The sequence below is a fragment of the Aptenodytes forsteri genome, unplaced genomic scaffold, assembly GCF_000699145.1.
Source record: "Aptenodytes forsteri isolate BGI_AS27 unplaced genomic scaffold, ASM69914v1 Scaffold382, whole genome shotgun sequence".
Taxonomy (NCBI): domain Eukaryota; kingdom Metazoa; phylum Chordata; class Aves; order Sphenisciformes; family Spheniscidae; genus Aptenodytes; species Aptenodytes forsteri.
In genome coordinates this window covers 79989-106383 of record NW_008794625.1, presented here as the reverse complement: position 1 = coordinate 106383, position 26395 = coordinate 79989, and the positions used below count along the sequence as shown (strand labels likewise).

At 46.2% G+C, this 26395-nt stretch overlaps 1 protein-coding gene across 1 annotated transcript; it reads left to right on the top strand.

The window, feature by feature from the left end:
- Window positions 1-462: 462 nt before the first annotated feature.
- LOC103894043 (pinopsin-like) lies at window positions 463-26382 on the top strand. Its single transcript, XM_009273355.1, is given in 4 exon segments — window positions 463-526; window positions 2915-3243; window positions 18970-19203; window positions 26140-26382. Coding segments are annotated over 4 exon segments (870 nt in total).
- Window positions 26383-26395: the final 13 nt, after the last annotated feature.

The following is a 26395-nucleotide window of genomic DNA, read 5'->3' as shown; positions in this document are numbered from 1 at the left end:
GCGGCTCCACGCCGCGGGGAGGACAAGGCTGCGCCCGGCAGCCTCCCGTCGGAGAGGGGACGAGGACGGGACAGCCCCAGCAGCTCCAGGGGAGCTCAGGGTGAGGAGCCCCAAACCCAGCAGCACGGGCATGTGGGTGCTTGTCTGAGTGTGTGCACGCAGGAGAGCAGGGCAAGTGGGATGGGGCAAGTTTGTGTATGGGCAGCAGTTCCCCGAGGATGCAAAAGGCACAGGACTGGGGTTAAACTTTCCCAACTTTTATTTTTCTGGAAAAAGCTCATAACCCACCAGGCAGCGTTAAATATGAATCCTCATTCAGGCTGCAAAGTGCATGTTTCTCATGGTTACTGAAGGAGCAGGCAGCTCGGAACCTCAACAGCCGTGATTTCTTTGAGATCTCGTGGCTTTCAGACCTGACCCCAGGTCCCGGCTTCGGGAACTGGCAGTGCTTGGCAGCCCAGGATGGCGTTGCCCATCCCTGCTGTCACAGCTGCCTCCGTGTTCACCGCAGGGCAGCGAGAGCGAGGTGGGAGCAGACGAAGCTCCATGCCCTAGATGCTTCGTGGTGGGGCAGTTGCAGTGTCAGTGTAGAGGGACCCTGGGAGCACCCTGGCATGCAGGAGGGTAATGCAGGGCTCCAGGTCCTAGGGACTGATGTGACTCTGTGCAAGGCAAATGTTTGCAGCACAAGGGAGGGTGGTAAGCAGGAAAGAGCATCCACTGTGCCCCTCTGCCTTTACCCAGCCACTTCCTCACCTGCCAGCCAGGCACATAGAGGGAGACCCATGGTGCGGTGGAGACGGCAAGGGCGCTGTGTGGATAGCAGGTATGCAGACCTGCCACTGCACTGTCCTCCCAGCTCTGCAGTGTTTCCTAAGCTATAGAAACAGAAGTTTAGAGCAATGTCTCTTTAAGCTAAGTTTAACAATATCTCATACTTTCAAGCTTCCCAGTGCTGAAAATCTCTCCCAGCCTGCTTTAACACTACAGACACTGACACACATCAGTGGGGCTATCCCCCAGCTAGCACTCATACAGGTCAGAGGCTTTACCAGAAGTCATCGCTCTGCCCATCAGTAACAGACCTGAACAACCAGAGGAAAACAGCTTAGTATTACGTCCAGGCTGCACACCGCTGCTTTAGGAGACACTCACACTGCCTACACCCACTCTGAAGATACATTTCCGGCAGCAGTTTAGATGTTTGCTGCCACCTCTCTCTCTGATAAAGTTATACAGGGTAGCAAGCCAGCTTTGTGTACGTAAGACCTTTACATGCCAAGGAAAGTTTAAACAGAGTATGTCAGCATTAACCAGCAGCTCCAGCTACATTCAGCATCACCTGCCAGCATCACTTCCAAAATGCAGGCTGGGAGGTGTGTGTGTGTGAAATTACAAACTCTAATATCAGCATTAGAAATTACAAGCCCCCCCCCCCGCAGCATTACTGTATACAGAAGAAATCTTTGATTTGCTGCTAAGGGGTTTTCTCTCCCCATTCATATCTGCTGACAGTACCCCAATTGCAAGAGACCCATAAATGTCTCCGCAAGGGCTCATGAGCCACCTGCACCCTGCACAGCCATGCTAAGGCACACCAGGGCACTTGCTGGCACAGCGGGCTTCATGACATTGTTTTAAGCTACATTTCTTCATTACCACACAGCAATAAATCTGTATGAAAAACCTGGAGGGGGCTGCGCTTCCCCAAGGTAGGGTTCAGACTGCTGCACTTTCGAGCTGGCAGAGGCAGAGGGGCACCTCTCATTTTCCACATCTCAGAAGAGGTGCCTTGCCCTGTAAAGAGGATTTGGATTTTTGCTTACTATTAAAGTTGTCCTCATGCTTTAGATATGAAAAGCATTGCTTTAATGAGCTGCAATTCTTGCCCTTGGAAGCGAGTTAGGTTTCAAACCCGAGCAACAAAGTGCCCGTGTTCCTTACTTCTATTTTTTCTGTTCTAACACCAAGAGACACAGATCTTTATTTTGACTTTGTGGTTTCCTTGGGAGTGACAGACACTCTGTGAGGAAAGCTCTCCTGGCTCTCACCGGGAGTTTTATTTAAGCAGGTTCCTCCAGTGACACACACCCTCTTCCCACTTTAACAGAACCATCTTTTCTGTCCAACAACTGAAATTCCGTAAGTAAAGTCACTTTTGTTCCTCTGCAGCATCTGCCCTTGCTTACATATATTTCGTTGTGAGAATGCCACGTTCTCAAGGTCCAGCACAGCACAGGTCTGGGGGGTTTGTGCGAGTCTCCAGCACTCATATGGCTGTATGAAAATATCCAAGAAGTGCCTGGAGACTATAACGTCTAGGGAGAGGGCAAGGACAGGGAAGGTTGTGTGAAGAGAGCAGAGCATGGGCATGGTCATTTATTGTTCCTCACATACCTTTCCTGCAGGGGAAAAAAAAAAGATCTGGGAGAAAGCATAAATCCCAGGAAGCAAAGTGCCAATGTTACCATTTCAAGCAGAAGCAGTGATGCTTAAGGAAGCTCGTGAAGTTGTATAAGCCCTGAACTTTAGGTGAAGACAGCTATTAATCTTTAATCCTTAAGTCTTACAGGTGCACCAACACCAAATGTGATAGAGAAACCAGGATTTTTCTGCAGGTCACGCACACACGTATGTATACATGCAGACAGATGTGCTTAATTATCAATCAGCATTTATAACAGACTTGCTTTGGCTGGACACATGTTTAAAGACTCCCCAGCTTTTGGTGAGTGAGGTCAGGCTCTCAGCACCTCTCACTCTTAGGGGGACACCTCCAGCCCTAGTCCTTGCCCACCGGGTTTCCAAAGCCACTGCCATCAGCCTCATGTTTAGCTTGAAGTATCACTTTGGGAGATAGGTCAAAGCCTTAATTCAGCCATTTCTGCTAATACAAATGTATGTTTTGATACAGGCATTGTCTCTCTCATCTCCCTGGCTGTACTTTCTTATGAACGTTACTGCACCATGACGGGAACAGCAGAGGCCGATACCACAAACTACAGAAAAACATGGACAGGCATTGTCCTGTCCTGGACGTACTCCTTGGTCTGGACTGCACCCCCCCTTTTCGGCTGGAGCAGTTACGGGCCAGAAGGATCAGGGACAATGTGCTCCGTTAACTGGCATTGAAAGGACGCTAACAATACGTCCTACATCGTATGTCTTTTCTTCTTTTGCCTTGTAATCCCTTTTGTCACTATTGTTTATTCATATGGGAAGCTGCTGTGCACTATAAGGCAGGTAAGTAGATTCCTCAACTGCCTTTTTACTGTGACCCCAAACCAAACAGAAACCAGTGACCCCCATTTTCCACCTTTATAACTTCTCTGCTGTCAGATGTGCTGCTATCCTTGGAAACTAGCTCTCCTGTGACTGTCTTGGTGACAGGATCCAGTCTACCAGGGCTTTCAAAGTCACACTCAAGTGTGAGCAGCTGGAAGTCCCTATGACAGCTTTGCAGATGAAGGAAGTTTGCCAGACCACTCGAGATACTCCCAATTACCCCTAATTAAAACTAGAAGGGACCTACCTACCTCGATGAGATTGGTCCTAGGACTTAAATCTGCAGCAAGCCTATGGAGAGGTTCAGAGGCTATATGATCAGTGGAGGGCATGGGAGCTGTGATTTCAGAAGATCAGTGCTTCTTTTCTGAAAGCATAAGAGTGAACCCTGCAAAAAAGGGTGCTAAAAAGAAAAGTCATATATAATCCAGCTGCTGGCAGGATTCAGGCAAAGCAAGAAGCTGGAGTTTAGCAAATACAAACTGTAAGGCAGTCCTATGGCATGAAGCTTACCCCTTGCACACAGAACAAAGCCAATCCATAAATGACCATGAGCTATCAATCTATTCCCAAGACAAGAGATACTTGCTTTTAGTAGTGCTAACCCACCCCAATGCAGCGTTTGGTACGGAACACTGTCAGGGCTGCCACTGTCACACAGTGACAGTGTCACACATTTCCAGTAGCAGCTGGAAATGCTAATGCACAATTTTTTGATTTCTTGTGAATAGCATCTGCATTTAGCCATGAGTCCTAGGGAGTGATACACCAGCACTGCCTGCTCATGGCACAGCAACACTGGGAGAGGATCCATGAGTGTGGCAGTCCCTCTGTCACACACCAGCCTGTGGCCAGGCAAAGACTGGGCAGGCAAGGACCAGGCAGCTCAGGCCAGGCCACCCGCTCTCCCCCAGCACAAAGCAAGAATTCACCACCCTACACAGCCCCACACTTGGCCCCCCCCCCCCGGGAGCCCACCCCAGGCTGGGCACAAGCTCCATCAGTGCTACAAGATCTGACTTTGTCTCAGCTCATGCAGCGAGCGCCTGAAAGATAGGAGGGAATTAGATAAAATCACTCTATGAGCCACATTTGCAGATGCAAACATTTAACTTAAGCTTATTATTGCTTTGGGACTTTGGGCAGAATTAAATCAAATCAGTGGAGATAAGATAATCCTTCTCAGCCTTTCCCAGCTTGTCGTCTCATTACAAATACCTTTTGTTCCCCTGATAGCGAGCTCAGTCCTCTTTGGTCACCCTTTGCTGTGAACAGTGGCTGCTCCTGCACCACCATGGACCTGTCCCCTGAGTCCAGGCAGAGGGCTGGCTCTCATGGGACTCTATTTTTTCCATCTTTTGAAGCTACAAAAACTGGTTTAGAGGTGCTGCTTGTTGCAAGCCAGCCACAGCAGCCAGGGCTGGAGCAGGTAGTGCCTGCAAGGAGAGGCTTTTCCTCTCCAAAGCTCCTCCATGGGCAAGAAACAGCAAGAAAACCTGGATGGAGAGTTGTTCCCTGCGGGAAGGTTGTGCTGTCCATACGTCAGCAGACAGAGTCTTTATTTCTGCTGAGGCTGTACCTAGGTGGGAGCACTGAAGGGTGTAAGTTTTCATATTAAATACTTTTCCCACTGATGCATCCATCATATAACAAGGGAATTTTAGGCCCTCGAGAGCTATCTGTCTTCAGGACAGCTTTGGACACTGTCACGAGGGTGAGCATTAGTATGACACCAGTTCAGGCGGCAGCAGGACTCCGCAGCTTTAGTAGAGCCCTCTGCAAACCCAGCAAGTGATGGGAACCCTTCAGTGACATGAACTGGTCCTCCAGTGACCGCAGTGGCATGGAAAAGGGGATAGGGTGGTGGCAAGGGGCTATTGCACCCTTCATCAGGGGTGACGAGTGTGAAGGTCAGGAGCTGCCTTTTCTGGGCTGTCTGGTCCTGCAGGGACCCTAAAACATGGGAAACATTCTGGGAAATAACATGAAAATTATTCTCAGAAGGGGAAGAGCCATTTTTCTGCAGTTCGTGCAAAGTCTGCGCATGCAACGTTGTATTTGTTGCATGACCCTGCAGGACAGGGCTCCTGAAGCCCCGGCATGCAGGAGAAGAGCTGGTTCTGAGGCTCAGCCTCTACCGTATCATCATACCCAATTTGCCAGACACACATCTCCGTCTGGATCCAGGTTATCCTTCCACAAAGGGAGGTTTCCACGAAGAGGGAAAGTCAAAACCAGACAGTGCTGCCGGACACACCTGGGCACAGCCGAGCGTGGAGGGCTGGGTGCTGCGGAGCTTGTTCGGGAAGCCAGTGAACAAGGGGAAGCCGGGAGGCAGCGGTTCTGCAGGGGCAGCAAGCCCCTGGGCTCAGGCAGCGTGCCCATTGCTGACACAGGCTTCTCCTGGCCCGTTACACTGCCACTCAGCTTCCCCCATGGCAGCAAGGTGCAGAAGCAGCAAAATCCCTGGTGTGTGTAAGAGGGAGGAAAAAAAGACTGAACAAAATAAGCTTCATATGCAAGCTAAGTATTTAAGGAGTTGAACAACACACATTTGTGCTTTTAGAAGATCCCAAAGTATAGGCAATACTCTGTAAGCCTTTTTCATATGCTTTCAACTCCGGCCATGAATACCTTCCCTTAACTGAGGTTATCTGCACTACTTACAGGAGTAAAATTGTAGTGGGAAATTGGGGTGTTTGGTTTCAGCCAGGCATGAAAAATTACATCCTTTCACTTGACATTTGTATTTTCATGCTCTGGTTTCTGACATGATTGTCATCACAGAAGATATGCAGGGATGCTTAAGATCTTGGAAATCGGTCCAGGCTCTCATATTCTCCTGTGCTGCTTGCAAGCAGCTGACAGATCCTACCATCTTCCTTCAAGCTCGCAGTTTCCTTAAACCTGAAGAAAATTGTCACCACTGAGAGGACCCATTTTTGCCCCCAGGTCTCATTTCAGACTGGCAGGCAACAGCCAGAGGGAAGGGTTTGCTCTGAGCCGTTTCAAATGAATACCAGAGGAGCTTGCACACATTACAGTATGCTGTTGACAATAAATCTGAACACTGAAAACAACCATTAGAAAATGAGGGGTATTTAGGTTTCCAAACACATTGAGCTTTCCTCTTAATTATCTCCTTTCTGATAAGTCTTTCTGTTTACGTAGCAATTTCATACCTCCCCTGTGAAGCACTGTGCAGGATCCAGGTGAGAGCAAAGGCAGCTGCTTTACCCAGGGGGAGGCTGTTGTGCTGCAAAAGCACGATGAAGTTGTGCGGTGGCAGAGAGCTGGGTGTGAGGGTTTACCTCTCCTTCCTGAGGTTCCTGCATGGGGGGGCTTCACCGCAGCGCCTCGGCAGGATGGCAAGAGCCAGCTTTGCCTCCCATGGCCGGTCCCATTCCCATAACAGAGCTGCTAGCGGAAACGTGCTGACTGGGATTTGCTGCAAAGAGCAAGGATGCTTTATAATTGCCTTAGTTTTGTTATCAGAGTCTCAAGAGCATGTTATTTCCCCTATAGCTGAGTATGTAGCTTCAGGTGAGTACACAGGATCTCATCCATGCTACATGCCACAGCTGTAATCCCTCAGCTCACATCGAATTAGAAGTTCACAAAAATGAGGGAAGTGAAACAGAGCCTGGGAGACAGCTGGCAACCACCCCTGAGCAGTCTGTGAGAAACTGAAAAGCAAATCCAACAACCGTTTCTTATTTCACATAGCCCAGTGCCCTAGGAGGTCCTAGGAGCCCAAGCAGGTTTAGAGGACGTCGGGCTAACCTATTTCGGTGCTCAGGGTGAAGCATGCAGGCGGCTGCTTGCAGCTGGGGAAAACCCTCTGGAACATGAAGCTGGGCAGTACAGGAAAGCTGGATGTGTCTTCCATCCAAATCACCGTGCTGGTTTGAAAAGCTTGGTCATGTCTATTATTTTACTGCTTCAAAACCATTGTAGCCAGCAGAAACAGTGCACATGGACAAGTCTCTCAAAGACAACTTCAGCAATGCAAACCATTCATGGGCTACCAAAACCAATAGTTTGGGATTCCTTCTAGTACAAATGCTTCATAGCCAGCATCAGGTTCAACCTGAGCTCTTGGATGTCCTGGAGAAGCAAGATATTTTTATGGCCATTCCTGGGTTTCAGCGGCATGCCCAATCCAAGGCATGGGGTGTAAAAGTGCCATTGGGTAAACGGTTTCGTCAAATGTGGTCTGCATCCTAAGTCCCCTGTTCAAAATAACCGGCTCACTGAAAGCGACAAAACAGGTAGCGATTCCCCCATTGCATCCATGAAACTTGCAGCAGACAACCATTGTGCTACCAGGTTCCAGAATAGCTGTAGTCAGCACGTGAGACCTTAAAAATGTGTGTTGGAAACAGATAAATGATTTGTTGAACACGGGTTAAAAAGTCATTATTCAGAGTCTTTGACAAGCTTGGCAGAGTCCTCTCACATGAATTGTCAGAATGCAAATTAATAAATTCCAGCTTTTATATCACTATATTACAGCACGGATTTTTTTTTTTCCTTAATTCACTGACAGGCTACTCTTCTGTCATCTCCTTAACAAATGAATCTGAAGTCCTGCCTCCAAATTATTGACTGTGGTTAATTCTTGGAAATTAGTACATGGGCTCAATACTCTGCTTTTCCTCACAGACTCCTGCCCTGGGTTGAGTTACATCAGCATAAAACTACTGTAAGCGCAGTGATGCAAAGCTCCTGAGGTTTAAAGGAGGTTTAGCAGCTCTTTCACCTCAAGACTCCAAATCTGACCAGTTTTCAGACTTTCAGTTCCCCTTCTTATCCCACCCTGCCAGAGCATCCTTCCTCACAGAGAGAAAAGGAGAAGCAGCAAAGGAGCAAAGCCCGTGAGAGATCAGGTTCTCCGGCAGGGCTGCAGCCCCATCTCCTGTTCTCCAGCTGGCACTGGCACACCCGCCAGGGGACAGGTACCCAGCACCAGTGGCCCATAGGGACATTCATGCCCCATAAAGCATATCCAGGCTTGTACCGTCCTCACCACCCACTGCAGGGCCCTCTGAGCCCCCTTGCTCCAGGGGTAATCACAAGCAAGGCAGGAGAAGCCAGGATCTAGGCATGCTTTTCATCAGACCTTTGCCCTATTGGTCGCTCAGGTGTTATGGAAAGGAAAAAAACGTAGCAAGGCATTTGATGTGTTACATATTAATTTCATTAATTAATCCAACAGTTTTTAATTTTGGGGTAATAGTTTTGTACAGCTTGGGCAGAGGAAAATGAGGAAAAACAGCACTTTGCCAGCAATTCCCTTCCACTGGCACAATGGGAAAGGGTAATTACACTGGTCCTCAAGCATTTATCTGGACAATTATTAATGCTGCTGCAGTGCTTACCCAGAACAAATTGAGACTGAACTGGGGATGTGAGACAAACACATTCCCAAAGGCAGGAAGCATTAAAGCTTAAGCACTGAAACACTTCAGATGCCAGATAAGAGAAATCAGTCTTAAGACAGCTGAACCCAGACGAGCCTGCAGTAACAGTGCAGCCCCAGTGACTGAAGAGAGCAATCACCTTTAGAAACAAGAAAATCCGCCCACACACAAAATAAACAAGGAATTGGTTTTCTTTGCTTCATTTGACTTCAATCCCAGTGAAAACGCAACTGTGGGATTCTTTTATATTTTCCCACTTGAACGGCAGCAGGAGCTCTGCTCATTAGAGCTGCTCGTACTTGGTTCATCATTAGAGCTGGTTCGTCTCTGCTACAGGTTCCCCTGCAGCAAGTGCTCCTTCTCAGAGCTGGAGGAACTCTTCCATTAGCAGCAATAACTGTGGGCACTGGAAGATCAGACGTCTACGTGAACACAAAATACACATACAACAAGGGCAACAGGCCACATGGTGGCTCTGAAGCAAGGGGCAACACTTCCACCGCCGGGTACTGCGATTCCCCACAGGACTTGCTTTGAAGGAGGCCACAGCGACTGTCCTTGGATTCTCCAAAGAGCTAGAGGGGACATACCTTGTGCTCTGCCACTGTGTTTGTGCGCAGTGGAGATTTGTCCAACAGCAGTCACTTACCTGATGAACACACTAAGGATTTTTCTAGTTCAAAACAAAGCAGCTGTGAACCTTTTTTTTTTTCCTCTAGCTCAAATATTTTTCAGCAGATGCTTCAAAAACTCAGAAGTGAAGTGTTCAAGCATTTGCAGTTAGGGAAGCTAAGTTTCACACAGCACTTTCACCCTGCAGGACAGCAGGGAGCAGCTGTGCCCCACAGGCTGAGCTGCACTTTCCTTCCTCCCAGAGCACAGTCACCCGCCAGCACCAGAAACCACATTTTCCTCCTCCACTGGCTCTTTGTGATACTCTTGTGTATCGCAGGACTGTGGGGCCAGCCCAGGCTCACATTCCTTGCTGTGCTACCTACCAGGCAGCATTTCTGTCCATCCTATTCTTTGCCCCATCACTGCCCTGGGTTTCACCCCACAACCATCTAACCTGCAGGGAAAGTGTGCTGTGGGAAAGAGAAGGGAGAAATCTGCCCCCAGAACTAAGTCATTTTATCACCAGGCAAAACAAAAATTAATGAGGCTCAGCAAATGAGTGAACCCCACCTATCTCTTTCTACAGAAGCACCCCTCACAGCAGTCCTTGAAGCACCGGTTAAAGTCCCCCTAAGTCAGCAAGGCAAATGCAGATTACCTCTCATTAGCAGTTGCCTTGGGAGAACACCCTCTCACCCATCAATCCTCGGTCTCATAACTGGTCTTCTAGGCTTGGCAGAGAAAAACATCACAAAAATTCAAGTTGGGGAGCAAGACTCACTGCCTCACCCTTACAGGAGGACTGTGACCAACCTCCCCTGCCCCGACAGTAAGCCTGCACCCAAAGGGGTTCCCACTTGCTCTTCAAGCTCAGACAACTATGGGTAGATCCCATAGAGACTGAAAGGAGAGCAAACCACTAACCCAGAGCACGGAGCCATTTCAAGCCTAATGCAGTTCTACCCCAAACACCATGGGTTTTCCATGATAGCAGCCAGGTGTCACGCCCAAATGATCAAATACTGTACCCAAGTGTCCTGGAAGATACAACAGACACACCACCACATCACCAACTCTCTGGATTCACAGAGAGGGCTCCCTCTTCCCTAGGAGAAGAGGTTTAGCACTGCAAACACTCCACACAGAGGAGCCCAAGAGTCTTCTCTGAGACATCCTGCAATCGCAAAGGTCCCACTTAAGAGTGTGCATCAGCATAGAGCTGCTATACAGATATACTTGGTTGTTATCACATACACTAGCACTAATTCCATTAATTTGCTTTTAAAACATACCCATCTTGGAGCACAGCTATTGCCTGTGCTCTTTGGGAGACCAGTGCGGGGTCTCCCACTCCCCTGGAAGGGAAGGCACTAGGACACCCTTCCTCATGGCCAGCAGCAGCCACCAGGTCTGGGCTTTGCTGCGTGCCAGGACTGACCCTGCCCACCTGGACACTCCAAGGACACTGTGGACAGTCTTGGGTGAACATATCCTGAGGCTCCTATTCTGCTAATATTTGATTTTATATCTAAAATTCACATAATGTTTGAGAAAACCTCCACTCTCAATGAGAAGAACATGCTATCATCACAGTCATTACTGATTAAAGCATCAAAGAAAGATGCAGAAGGAGGGGAACCAAACCAGTGTGAACATAAGTAGTGCTGAAGTATTTTAATATTCATTCTCACTGACAGATGTGCTATGCAGATTAATAACTCCAAAGGACATGCTTCCCTCAAACTGTAAATATTTTCTGCTTTACACAGTTAAGCACCCCAAAGCCTAGAAGCACACCTGCTGTGTTACAGAAAGCTCAATAGGAGAAGGACGAGGCAACGCTCAGAACCCAGAAACCTCTCAGCAGTGCTGCACCGTGCCTGCACTTAGTACTCGAGCTTTTGCAAACACCAATCACAATGAATTATTTTAATATTCTGATATTTAAAATGAATAATTAACCCCTTCTAGTGATTACAGGACCTCTCCTTACAGTTATGGAGCTCTCTATTTTTATAAAGGCAAGTGAGGAACTGAATTTAGATTTAAATTTTAATCTTAAATCACGTGGTCCACCCTTGTGAGGAGAGAGGTGAGTGCAGGAGGATGCTGTGAACACTTCAAGGGCATACCCAAGCCACAGAGCTCTCTCCCTTGCACAGTACAAGGCCCTTACTATTACTCATCTGGCACCTTGCAAGCCCTCTGAGAGATAAGAAAAATTACTATAGCAGAGGTGAAAGACGTCAGCACAGCAGATGGAAATGGATTTCTTCTCTCTCTCCCCTCTTGCCTCTCTATAAGCTTTGGCAGAGGTCTGCGTTAATATTGGAAACCACAGCTTCCAGAAAGCAATCAGTAACAGTGGGGCCAGGTCCTTCTGCCCGTGCAATGAAGGTCCCTGCAGGGGCTGTGTGATCCCCTTCCAACAGGACACAGCCCGAGACCACCTTCTTTTGGTTACAGGCAGCTTTAAGCGCTTTTGGCCAAATTTCCACAGTATCATTCTTGTTAATACACTTACCATGGGAGATTTTCCACAGCCTTCATTTATTGAAAAAAAGATGATTTGCGGAGGCAAATCTTCACCCGACTCTTAGAGCTGGGCAGCACTGAGAGCTGTTAGTGTCCCCTCTGTATGAAGAGGCAAACTTGGGATATTCTGGCATAAATCCAACTCATTAACGTATATGAACATATATTGCGTTTAGGGTTGAAGTTGTGTGTTTTTAAATACAATTTGATGCATAAGCATTAGCGGGATCCAGAAGCACAAGACATTCTGCATGTGATGAATAGTCATAACATTTGTCAGTTGGTTCCCTTCCCCTGTAGCACAGCCGAGTGAGGTGGAAGTCTCCACAGCACTCCAAAAGCGATGAGATGTTCAGGTCAGCCTAAACTGTGCCTCAATAACTGAGAGAGTGAAAGGTAAAACAGCATAGGAAAAAGGCAGGGAAAAAGGAAATGTTTGGCTGGAAAAACAGATCACTTACGTGGACTGTTATCAAGCTTCAATAATAAAAGAAGTATTCATCTGGTTGAAGATTTCTTTGCATTTTCACATACCCTTAGAAGAGAGGGTACCATCTCTTAGCTGCGTAATTCATAGACATTCACTCTTGAATCTCTACTCGGGTAAGAAGTGGGCACAGGGGCAGTGTAGGTGAGACCGGAAACCTTGAGCACGGAGAGTAGAGCACTGCCTAAGTGAATCCAAACACGAGATTCAGCTCCTCAGGCTACATCTCTTTTGCAAAAAAAAGATGGAATTCTGGTTGAAATTAATTAGCAGGTTTGAGGCAAATGCAATTTCTTACAGATGTTTTATTCCTCCCTGTACATAAGGTGTTCCATTATCCATAAAATTACACTTAGTCCCAGGCAAGAAACCAAGCGCCAAGAATGCTGTGGTCATGGAAAAAATGTGCAACTGCTACTGCGAGAGTCTCCACAGCCCTCCACTCACCACCTGCAGACACACTTGCTGCCTTCCTGGAAATCCTGAGGAAGGTTTCCCAACCTTGAGAAGAATTGCATTTTTTGCTCCTAAAACTAATACCAACCATTTTAAATCAGTTTCCATTTCTGCTCCCCGCCACTAGCTCAGCTTTGCTCAGGCTGCAGCAGGAGCCAGAAGAGCCTCCCAGTTTCACCAAAGGTAGAGCAGGGAAACTCTGCTTGTCCCTGCAGAAGGTAGTGGTGCATTTTCTGTGACTTTTAGAGGACTGATAAACCTCTTCTATTTTACAGCTTCTACAAGGAATCGCACACACCCAAAGAACTAGTATGCAAAAAAATACAAAAATCTCAGAGGGCTTTAGTAACTGCCCTCTTGCACATACGAAAGACCTGGACCCCAACAAGCCCAACCAGCTGGGAACTTGCTTAGCTGGCATCGTGCAAGGGGCACTAGAGAAGATTTGTCTTTGACTCAGATGAAAGAATTTGGGTTTTTGTCATCAGGACAATGATACTGCTAAGCCTCACGAGATGTTAATTTACTAGATCTAGACCAGGTAAGCAGCACACTAGGAAATTGCAGAGGCAGAAGTTTCCAAGTGACAAACCAGCATTGTTGCTGCTTTTTGCCTCAAGTCATTTTAAGTCCTGTCTCCTGCTTTGTTCTTCCCCATCTCTCCCCGTGCTGTGCTGCAGTCCGACCTGCTGGGTTCAAACCTGTTACACCAATGTAAAATGTGTTTTGTGGAGTAAAAGCACAGTCTGCCAGGAGCAAAGCACTCCTCTCATGGACGAGCATTAAAACGGAAATATAACAGAAAGTTGGCAACTTGCTTTTCTCACTCTTGTTTTCATGACAAGGCACTGAATGCATAGGAATTTTAAGAAAGCCTAAGCTCTGAATCAAAGATTATATGAAGATATTTTCATTATGAATGCGGGTAACGTTTCTAGGTTTTATGACTGCAGTGAGAAGCTTTTAAGCATAATACAAAGACTCAGATGTTAGGAGGGATAGAAAAACTTCCTTAAAAATAAAATCTAACCTGATCTTGCAATGTTTCTGGATGGTAGCATCAGTCATTTATTTTCCTTGATAAACATCAGTATTTCCTCCGCAAGCAAAACTTTTTTTATTATTAGGAGAGACTATGAGCTACTGTTAAACCGGCCACCGTATCACTGCCCACTGTTTCAGAGCTTCAAGGAAATTCTCATTAAGCCCCAGCAATAGCTTCCGAGGCTAACTTCTTTCCTTTCTGTAAGCACCCTGTTGACTTACTGTTTGAAGCTTTCTGCTGGGCTTCCATTTCTTTTTGCTCAGCCTTTGCTAAGCAAGCTCGTGCTTGCAAAGATAGGCTATTCTCATGCCAAGAGGTCTCATGGACTCTGGACCTCCTGTCCCCACTCACCAGGCTCCCTTGGCAGCCTGCTTTGTGCACAGGATACACCAGATGTCATTTTAAGCACCTCATAGCTCTTTCCAAGCAACACACAGATGTATTGATGTGCATGCCCATAGACCTCTTGACCTGAGTTATGAGCATCAACCAAGAACAGATGGCACCATAACACTTCAAAGGGTTGAGAGTTTCCCCTGAAGCATCCAACATATCTACTGCAAATCCACTACCTACATTTATCAATTCTTAAAAGTAGGGCATAAGCTGATGCACAGGGACCATCAGGAAGTCTCACATCCATTTTAGAAGAAATTGGATTGACCTTTAATGTACAAGCAATGCAATTTAATTGCAACTTTATTAGGTTATAGACTGGTTCTCTAGTATGTATTCAGGTAACTGCAGCTATTAATTTGCCAGGGCAGAGTATAACTGGGTATATCTGATTTCATAGCTCTCAGGAACTACTTTCTATCACTTGAACAGGCAGTGATGTCTGAAGGTGGTTCAGCTGCTGCCACAGCTCAGGGGTGTCTGTGCCACCCATTTTAGAGAAATACAGCAGCTTTGCTCACGTAAGCCAGAGGCCTCAGCTGGTGTGCTCAGGCCATCGCATACCCAGTTTGGTTGAGGTTTTTTCCCCGTATCTCCCTTTATTCCAACTTTTCTCAAGGATCATCCTCCTAGTCCCGTGAGTGTCCTTGTCAACTCTCCAAGCTCTAAATACTACGGTGGTTTCACGAAAAACAAGAGAAAACATAGTCAGTCACTCAGCTGAGATTCTCAGATCAACCTGGGGATTCAGGAATTAATCCCAGTGGGAGCTTCGTGGCTAAACCTCCCAGGCAGCCATGGATATACTCAGCTGTGCTCTCTGGTCCTGGATGTTACTGAGCAATTTCCATATCCATTGCTGAAAACGCATATTTTACTTTCCTAGCAATGTGATGTCTCTGTTACTTCTGCACAGTGTCTGTCAGCAATATCAACCAGGAATTTGCTGTGTCCACAGTGACCTCTATTTAAACCTGTTCTTACTGTTTGTTGCATTAGTCTCTCATCCATGTCCTTCTCCTGTCCGTGACATCCAGTGCCACACCACATAAACACTGTATTTGTGAGCATTTCCGCTCCTACAGTAGGACGATGGATGTGTAAGTTCCCAACTATGGTCAATGAAAAAAAAGAGAGGCAAATCAACCACTTCTGCAGGCTGAATCACCATCTAGAGGTGCTTCTCTGTAGTAGAAAACATAAAGTAACTTAGCTATTAAATGATAGATCTCAGCACAGGGACTGTCCTGTGTTCGTGGCCATCTCCACCATGGATCCTGTCTAATAGCAGAAGTTAATACATAGCACAGGCATATCATGGTTTATAATGTCCCAGGCAGAGGCAAACAGGCAGCCCAACAAACTCCTGCTGCATCCAGCAAACCCCCAAAGTCATGGATTGCCTTAAGAGAGTGCATATTCCATCAGCTCATATAGAAATGCCTATATAACGTATGGGATTAAATACTTCATTGGCACTTTCAGTGTTTGGCATCTTTGTGATCAAGCTTCAACTGAGTTTTAGCAGGAAAGGGCACAGTGAAGACAGTTATGGTACGATCTCGGGTGAAAAGGACAGTTTACATGCAGAATGAATGCACAGTAACATTTCCAGTACAGTAGCCTTTTTTCTGCTCGCCTAAGGTGTCATAGTGTGTGACTCCAGCCCATTGGGAAACCATCTTTTCACTACTCAGCAATGGTTCCCAGTGTCAGCCTTTACTGCCTGCCCTTGGCAGGGGCTGAATGCAGAACAGAGCCCAGGAGAAACGTGGTCAGGACCTTAACTGGGTACGGCAGATGTCTGCAGAGATTCCCAACTATTCCTGACCTTTTTGTTAGTTTTCCATGTAAAAATTAACACCTGTGGAAAGCATGTGAATCCATCACTGTAAAAGCAAGATGTGACCAGGGCCTCCAACTACACTGGAGATGAACCCCCCAATCCTGCTAACTCAGTACACTGGACCACACATGCAACATATGGAATGAGTGATACAGAGGCATCATAAATTTTAGAAAACTTAAAAGATCATTTTTAGGTGAAACAGAGACTCAATTTCCAGCAAAGAAAACATAAAGCTATAAAAGCACATTTTCTGTGGCTGTTTTTTATACCAAAACCTACAGAAATAGTGAGTGGTTTTTTTTTTTTTTAATTCTGCACAGCAGATTGAGGTTTAGATTTTTGACCAAACCAGAAGGGAAGGACACTTTACACCAGCTCAGCGCATGGCCAGGGTAACCCTGCACTGAATTCCTGCAGCATCACCACCACCATTAGCCCTAAGCCAGAAACAATCTGGGCTGACTTTCCAATCTCTATGGGCCAACAACTACGGACAAGCTTCCTGGGCCAGACTTGCGCTTTTACTTTCCCTGGTAGTTATCAAGACAAAACTAAAGTAAGAGCCCACAGCATCACTTGTCAGCATCGCACAGCTCTTTGCTTCTGTCCATCTACAGAAGTCGATCCAACAGCAAAAGTCTCAGCACAGCCCTGGAGTTGTGTGGTATATCCAAGTCACCATCTGCTGATGATGTGCCAGCAACATTTCACGGTTGCTGAGTTTGTTTAGTTTTGCAAAAGTTTTCTGCATGTGCCTTGAATACTAATACCAAGGTCTCAGGTTTCCTTGGCTGACCAGGGGAGCCTCGTAATTGAAAGCAAAAATGCTTCAAGGAGAATTACAGAAGGGGGAGGATATTGAAACTTTCTGGCCTCGTATGATGAAAATAATAATTTCCTACTGCTGGCAAGGAAATGAAAACCTTTCCTTGCTTACCCACGAAGCCATTCCCTGGCAGCATCAGTTTGAAAACGGCAAGCTTTTCTTTTTTTAGGAAAGGAGAAAATCCTTAAAAAGGAAAGAGAGTAATACATGATATAGGTTTCCTGAGAAGGGTGCATTGTGCTGGTAGAACACGTACCATCAAAAATACCCCACTAGCTTTATGTCAGTGTTCAACACAGTGACAAAAAGCAGCTTTTTCTCCCCATTTAGCCGTGCCACAAAGCATCAGGATATTCAGAGAGAGATGTGGAGACCAAGCAGCACACCAGCTGCCCTGTGACCTGAGCTCTGCTAAAAGTTATTAAATGGGAAATACCTCCAGAGTCCTCATCTCATGCCCAACCTCAGACCAGGCTGGTTTTGATCTGGAAAACATCCGGAAAACATTTGTCTTCTCTGACCTTACCTGAAGCAAGAGGAAAAGGTTGTTGGGTTGCCTTTTCTAAAATCAACAGAAATCAATAGAAAAAAATGGAGCTTTGGTTTTCCTTAAGGTGCACCACTTGCAAGCCATCACCCACCACCTGCCCCAGGTGTCTCCTGGCAAGGGAGGGCAGACAGGAGGGTCTCAGGAAGGCACAAAGAAATTGGGATTTTGTGTGGGGATAAAGGACCCTGGCAGCCGGCTACCTTTCAGTGCCTCTTCTCAGGAGCCTAAAAATCAAGCGCATATGATGGAAAATGCAACTCCTCTTCCATTTCCATCCCCATACCCATGTGCCCCAATCCAGCTGCTTCTACTTCATCACACAGCCTAAGCATCTTGTAAAGTTTTATACCAAGTTGGGGCAGACTTTCAAAAAATCTGAACACAGGGAAAATGTCATACAGAACTTATATCAACTCCATGAAATGTAAGAAGATAAATGTGAGCTTTTGTCTGAGATGTCTGTGAATAATCTGAGCTACTGATGCCTGTGGGTGTCTCTGAGTGAAATTCATCTCTCACTAATGGAAATATTTTGATTAACAACTTCATTAGCCTAGTGGCAAATACCACTTTTTTCTTTTAAATCACAGAAAAGTGTCATAAAATATTTCATTTGCACATTAACAGGATATTTATAAAGTACTCGATATTAGAGTTCTCTCAGCAGGCAATTACAGATATGTTCTACTTTTTAAAAAGTTTTGGTTTGTTTTTTTTAATTAGTCTCAAGGTGACTTCCAGCACACAAACACATCCCACTGGATTCCCCATAAAACTGCTTGTAATAGTTAGTTCTCGTGCTTACTGCAGCACTTTGCAGTGCAGGCATTACACAACAATCTGTAAAAGATCCAATTTTCAAAACATACTGAAAACTAAGAAACAAGGGTGAGGCATAAGACAGCAGTAGTTATATACAGTATGATTTACTTATGAGAATGCGTGAGCCCCAAGTCCAGAGAAGGAGCCTGCTGTAAATCAGTTGAATGCAACTGCTGGCTTTTCCAATGGATCCAGGGGAGAAAGTTCTCTCAAACCCTTGTTCTTCATGTTCTTGCCTGTCTCCTGTCCTGCCCCAGTGGCCTCTGGGTACAGAGCATTTCATCCTTGGCTGGGTGCATCACTACCAGTAGGACTCAGACAAGCAGTCCTTCTGGGAGCACTCGGTCCAGCTGTTCTCCAGGGCCAGTTAGACCAGGGCAGGTTCCCCCTTCTTCCCTCCTGCCCAAGACACATTAAATGCTGTGATTTAGAGAAAGCTGGAGAAGGCTATTCTAGATGAACAGTACTATCGCTAATCCTATTCCAACTGTTATGTACACACTTTGGGTACGTAACATACAAACCCTGCCCACATTGGCCAGCTCTTCTCAGCCAACAACATTTCATATAACACTGCCAACCCTGCCCCTAGTGTGGCCACACCAGGAGCTCCCATGCATCATCATCTGCTCCCAGTATGAGCAGTGCTAATAGTGTATTTGTGCCTCTCTCCCACCCAGGTGAGTGGCATCAATAAAGGGATGGGTCGGACACGGGAGCAGCGCATCCTGATCATGGTGGTGGTGATGGTAATTTGCTTTCTCCTTTGCTGGCTGCCATATGCGACTGTGGCACTTATAGCTACGTTTGGGAAACCTGGTCTCATCACCCCTGCAGTCAGCATCATCCCATCCATCCTTGCCAAAAGCAGCACAGTCTACAACCCCATCATCTACATATTTCTGAACAAACAGGTAAGTAAAATGCTATCTTTATGTTTACTCAGATTCAATGTATTCAAGAAGTAAAGAAATAATGAGGGGAAATAAAGAGTGTATTGGTGGTATCACTGAAAAACCATATGAGAGGGAAGCACAGAAAAAGGGCTATGAGGAGCAAATTTAATTAAGTCTGGACTTCTGGAAGTTAGATAACCAACTTCCCACAGGTCCAAATAGCAACCGATGGGTCCTTCCTTTCCACTACACAATTTGATGAACAGCAAGCTAAACATGGAGGAGAAGAAATCAATGTTCTGACAAGCATGAGGGCATCAGAAGTTGATTCAGACATATTAAGTCCTGTAAGGACATGAGCCTTTGCTACCCTACGCCATGCCCTGGCACAGCGCATTGCCCATAGTAACTCCTCTTCTTTGCAACATCAGCTTTCTCTTCCCCGATTTACTCTTGTAACTCCCCCCCCCAAATCCTTCAGTCACTCTTCTGTCCTACTCTGCACCTCCTAACAGCTGGTGAGAACCACGACCAGCGAGGATCTGTCTAAAAACACTGCTGGAGCAGGGGACCCTGGAGCAGGGGACAGCACAGCTTGCTTCAAATCCTGCGTTTCCCTCCCTCTGCCATGCAGAGAGACAAAAAATAGATGGCAGGAGGGTACCAGGCAAGGGGCTGTAGATGTAGCTGGGGCTGTACTTCCAGCTAGAGGGTTGGCCTCAGGACTACCCTCACCAGATGGTAAACACAAGACAGAGGCTTGAAAATATCTTTAACATTGTGCACAGTAAGTGAATAACTGTGATTCTCCGTATCCTTCCAGCAAGACATGAATTTCTGGCCCTGCCCAGCTCTACCTCAGAATACCTGTCATGTATTGATTCATTCCCTTTGGAAACTTTGTCTAAAAAAATTGCTGTGTGCATAACAAATGATCCCTTTTATTCATCCAAAGGGATGAATTTCAGCCCCGTCAGAGTCAGCTGCTGGTGTCAGCACCAGGGTGCCGTTAGCCCTGTTTCAGGGCAGATGTGGCACCTCAGGTCTGATGCTAAAGGCAGGGGTAAGAGACCCCTCTGAGCTGAGCGTGCTGCTGGCTAAGGGGGATTGGGCTCCACAGTGCTGGCAACCCACCCTGGTACAGCTCACCAGCAACTCACTGGCTTTGCTGCGATGCCAAAGGGGAACAGAAACCCCCATCTTTAGATGGCTTGAGAAGGCATTGGAGCTTTCCTGGAAATCTTTCAGTACTTCTACCTTGCTGAAATGTGCCCATAAATAACACCTCTTTTTCTGGTGAAGATTCAACTCATGGCAGGAGAATGTGGGTTTTAACTATATGCAACACAGAATAGAGAGAGAAATGCTTCATAACACCATACAGCTGTCAATTCAGCCCAAGAGTACCCACTTTTGCTTCGACCCTACTTTTCTCCCCTTAGAAACTCCAGGTACAGATACCCAGGCACCAGTAGCACGACTATTTCTCCTCAACTGGGATTTGATTGCCCTGCCATTGTCAGTCTTTCATCCCACCCAGCCCTTCAAATGGAAACTGTGAGCTGAGGCAAGGTGAAGACTAAAGGTGCTGTGCAGATTTGGGGATCATGTTTCCACCTGTGCCACTGCCTACTCAGGAGGATGCCAGAGCCTTCGCACAGTAGCATGGGGGGAAAGACAGACCCTCCCGTGATGACTTGTGTCTGACTGCTCTGAAACCCCCTTGCTGACCCAAGTTTGCATCCCCTGAAACACGTGGCATTAGCTCACGTTTGTTAAGCTAATACACTCCTCAACTGTTCTGGCTTGTACAGTCAGGAGGCTGTCAGGATCTAATCTCTCTAGAGGAAAACTGTTCATTAGATAAAATAGAGGAGAAGAGTAGAAGAAGCTTTAGAAGGCCATCTATCTGCTTTTCTGTCACCCGCTCTGTGCAAAGATTTTTCTCCTTTCTTTTTCCTGATCCAGTGAAAATGGGCCCTGTAACTCCTTCTTTCTTCATGCCCCTTACAGTACTGTTTGTATTTGCTTTTCTTTCCTCCTTCTGCTGCTAACTAGTCCCTAGGGCTCAAAGATCAGGTTTCTTTCTCAGTATACTTAGTTGTACTTTGTCTGAAAAGTTCTGAGAAATGGCCAAACCAGAAAATATACTCTCCCTTAATCAGCACACATGGGATTTCTGCAAATAACGTCAACTGCGCCCAGTGATCCCGGGAGAGGGAAGCTGATGTGTGCAACTCCGCCGCCGGGCTGAGGATGGCTGGGTTTCACCCAAGCCCTTCCCCACGCTCAGGGAGGGGGAGGACCATGTGCTGCTCCCAGCTGTAGTCCCACACCCAGCAGGGGGGGAACTCATGATTTTCCCCTCCCGGTAGGCTACATTTTCTTGTGCAAGCTAAGAAAACGTGATGCTGTTCATGAGAAAAAACATCAAGCTGATGCACGGCACACAACAGGCAGGAGCTGGGGTAGCCCCTTGCACAGGGATGGAGAATTAAATCTCAGAAGAGGAAGGGGGATGAAAAGAGATCTACAGAGAACAAACAGAGAGTATCAGAGCTAGTCTAGTCCCTCAACCATCTTCAGCTCCATCAGCCCACTAAGTCAGGCACATTTCATTGATCTTCGAATTTCTGGTATTATAGCAGGTGGATAATTTGTTTCTCTGAGTCCAGCAAATCCTCCACTTAAAATGATTTTTGGAAGCTGTTAGGAAGCACAGATAGTAAATCACTCTCTCTTGAAAACAAATGATGATAGTAAAAGATTGAGTTGAAGCCTGGCAGTAACTGTGGGCATTTTTACTGGGGCATGAGAAATTCCCAGGGAGTAAAATGTTTCCATGACACCGTCCATCAACTCTACTCACTCTCACTAACAGCTTGGGGGAGTACATTGCTTTCTCTGCTCATGTTCAGCCTCCGGCAGAACTCCCTGACTTCTTCCCTGCGACATGAACAATTCTTTCCCTTCTCCTTTATTATTTATTTTTTAAAATAAATTCTTTCATGAAACTGCCTGGAACATTGAAGAGAGATTACCAACCCTTACCGGGGAAAAGCACCCAAACAGACCAACAGCTGCTAGTGCTTCACTGTGCTTACTACTGTGCTAAGCCTTGCTCCCACACCCAGGAGCAGCACCAGTCAGAGCCAAGCTTATAAACTGCAGCAGCATGACCTGTTGATCATAGTACCTAGGGGGGAGATGGAAGCCCTGAGCTAATTACAGTAACTGGTAACTGCCATCTCAGCCCAAATCCCGTTGCAGAGACATCAAGAAGCCTGACTGACTCACCACTCAGCAGCTTGCTCTGCACCTACCCGTTCCCATGGCCAGAGTCTCCACCCTGCAAAGACAACTGTGCATCACTTCAAACACATGCAACCCCAGTTAAATCAAGAGAGGCAGTTTAAAAATGACAGGCTAATCTTAACATGTTCATGGGCTGGAAGGATCACTCTATGAAATAACACAGACTGTGCAGAGGAGTTATGTTTTCTACAAGTGCTTTCTTAATTAATCTTTTTACTAAATAGATTGCTTAAAGGCAGCAGGTAGATACAAATTAAACTGGGTTTATCCATGTCAAACATGTCCCTTAAGTTCACCATAAACTTTTACTACTAGGGTTATGTATGCGCTTTGTTTTGCATTTTTTTCCCAAATGCCACTTGGTTTTCATTTCTCAGTATTTTAGCAGCGATCAAGTGTTCAGGTTTCTATATTCAGTACAGACCACCAAGAAGTCAATACTCTGAGTTTTACTAGTCAAGAGAGAAGACAGTAGAAGCACCTCAGATCAGAAAATGCTGACACGTTGTTTTATTGTTTCACACACATGTGATAATCCTTCGTATTAAACACCTGAGCTTTTCTGCTAACAGTGAGAGTTCTGCTCCCTGAACAGAGAAGCTCGCTGCTCCTCTGGCTCCTGTGCGAGCACAGGGGCTGTACCCACCTCTGTACAAGGGACACACACCAAGCACCTGCCCAGAGGCTGCTCCACAAGCAGCAGAGCCATGGAAACACAGGCGCCTGCAGGCTCTGCCTCATGGCAGTGCCCAGGGAGGGCTCTTTGATGGATTATAAGATCCTTCATGCTTACTCTGCTGTCTCTTTCCAGTTCTCCCACCTCTGTCCAGCTGCCTCTCTTCACAAAACTCATCTAGAAAAGTGGCATTGCTAATTCTGCTGTTAGATCTGGCTCCAAAACCGGTTCAAAAGTGAGCTGTGTGGAGAGAGGAGGGATGGACAGAGCAGGATAAAGTGAGATTTATTCCTTAGCAAGCCATGGGGAAAAACAAACAAACAAACAAAAAAAACAAAAAACAAACCAACTCCAAAACACACAAGATAATCAAACAAATTAACCTGTGTTGTCTCAGAATGTTTCAGCATTCCCTCCACCTTTCCTCCACCACACGCTCCATCACATCCACTTTCTCACACAGCCTGCTTTTCCTATCAAACATTGCAGGTCAATGTTTTTCATATCCCTAAATTAAGCTCCACAACTACGGTCACAAGAGGAACTCCCAGGAACTAGTGTATTTTGTTCATGCAGCACTCAAAACGCTGGTGTTTATTCATATTGAAATTTTAGATGTCTGACCTTTTTAGCTGCTGGATCATCTAACTGGTCACAGAAGTTTTATTCCTGTTTTGAGACAGGGGTTTTCTTGCCCCCTGAGTAACTGTCAGCTGCCCCTGGGATAGCAGCTAGCTATGCTGATGGGCACTGGAGCACAAACTAGCTGGGAGCCAGCCCAGCTCTTGGCAAGAGAGGCTTTTGCAGAAAAATCCATCTGCCAGCAGCAATCCAGCACCCAGGGAGTTACAGACTGTCCAGTACCATGAGACCTGCACCAGAATCACCCCCTTGCCCTTACACCCAAACCGGGCTGTTTTTCTCCAGCAGCATCCCTGTTGCCTTTTTGATTTTCAAAATATTCACAGGGCATTTTGCAAACTCAGGGCTGAGAAAGGACTGGGAGAAGCGCTGCACCCATGGCTGCACCCACCCTCCTGGAGGTCTGGGGGGAGCACACAGGAGTGCCAGGCAGACTTATGGTGCAAACAGGAGATGCTGGTCATCCAGATAACCATGTTCAACACTGACAATATTCCTGATGCTACGGAAATCTATAGGAGATACCTTGATAACTGATGCAGCTTTCATTTCCCTCTAATTTCATGGTATTTCTAAAACAGTTCTATGTCCAGGCTTCCACCCCTACTTTGGTAAACGTTCAGAAATCTCTAATCAGGCTAGATAAAATCAGAGAACAGGCCAGATAAAATAACATCAAGCAAATACCTCCAGGCAAAGGGTAGGTGAAGGTTAAACAGATAAAAGCGACTCTTAGGCTGCAATAGAAATTTCCGGGGGATTAAGCAACTACAGAAAGATGGCTGATAAGAGCCTCACCCACCCACGTAAACTTGACCACGGGGCAGGGTGGGGGGGAACCCAGAAAAATAGACAACATTCCCCACAAGTTTTCAAGCTGCTTAATATTTCAATGCTCAGTGGTGAGGGGATGATGAAAAAATGATAATTATTTTTATTACGAAGAAAGTCTTTAATTCCTGAGAAATTTCAGTTTCTCATTAAAAAAAAAGAAATTTCAGCTGTTGCAAAGATTGTGTGAAACCCTTCAAAAGCCATTTTCCCCAGCAAGCAAGTCTGCCAACAAAAAAGCTGCAACTTGGCTGTTGATAGCAAGAGTTGTCAGAGCTTCTTGCTATCTTCTGTGTTGTACAGAGAATCACCATTAAAGTTGGTTTGGACTCTTGACCCTAGAGAGATCAGGTATCAGTATTTGACTCTACAGTTTGTAGGGAGACCATGCAGACAGGTCTGCTACAGGCATTTTCCTTAACTTCATGCAACAGACTCCCTCCACTCTCAGATGCATAGTATGTTTTGGCATGCAACTGAAAAAATCCCTCAAGTAACAGATGTTGAACCAACCTCATCTGAGAGCTTAAACCAAACACATTACACAACTTTTCATCTTTTCCCTGGTCAAATACAAATCAAACCAGCCAACATCGCTTTCACGATTCAATTAGCTCAATCCCTACCATGCTTTTAGTAACGGGATATACCAATAACCTGACCACAGGCTACAACGAGTGATCCGTCAGTGCTCCCCGAAATCTCCGCACCGCAGCAGACCAGCTGTGTTTGCATCTGAGCATGCAGTCAGCTCAGTCAGGTAACAGGCTTCTACAAACCTGAAAACAGGCTGAAAAGCGTTTAGTCCTTTCTATTCTATGTACTGCTATATAGTCAGTAATACTTGTATTAAATAAAAACACAGGATGACTGTTACAGGCCTGTCTGAAAATTTCCTTTCTGGCTCTTTTCCCTCCGTTCTCCATACTACTTTTTAATCAAGGGACAATGAAAATATAAATTGATCTAAGAAATGAATTTAAAAACCCAACTGCCCCAAAATAAATACAGCATCCAATCTGCAAGTAGGCAAAATGCCCCATCTGGATTTTAGCACTTTACCTATACCCTGTAGTGCTGAAATATTGTAGTGGTGCTAACACTGCCTTGTTCATGAAACATTGGCCAAAATGACTTTTTTTAATTTTCGTTGGGTTTATTCTTCTTTCATTGATGTGCTCGGTTTGTGTGCCCAGACGAAGGGAAAAGGCAGGCAGCTCTTTCCCCCAGCTCCTGCTCCCCAGGACCCCATCCCCATCTTAGTTTATAGAGACCTTGACCTCAGCACAAGCTCCCACTTAGCACAAGGACATATTTTTTCTACAAAACAATTCAACTTCTAATACAAAATATTATTATATCCATGTTTTTTTTCAGGACCGTTCCAGGAACTTAAATGGAAATAAAGACCGTAAGACAAAGCCTGTCTTATAAAAAGTTAAATAAATAAAATTTCTGCTAACTTGCTGTTCTCTACATGCATGTGATAGTTTTACAGGTGCTTTTTGGTGCTTCTGAAACGCAACAAAGCCACCACAAACTCCATCAACAAGTCCTCATCCAGGTCCTGCTGTGCACTGCAGCAGGCGCCAGGCAACACCTGCCCCACGGCTGCTGCCTTGGCCAGGCAGCCCTCAACCAAGAGCCCAGACCCCGCTGGGAACCCGCACTCACCTCCAAAAGAGACCCCAACAGCTAAAAGAGCTGTGCTGGTGGCTCGCTACAGCGCCTGACCCAGGTTGCCGG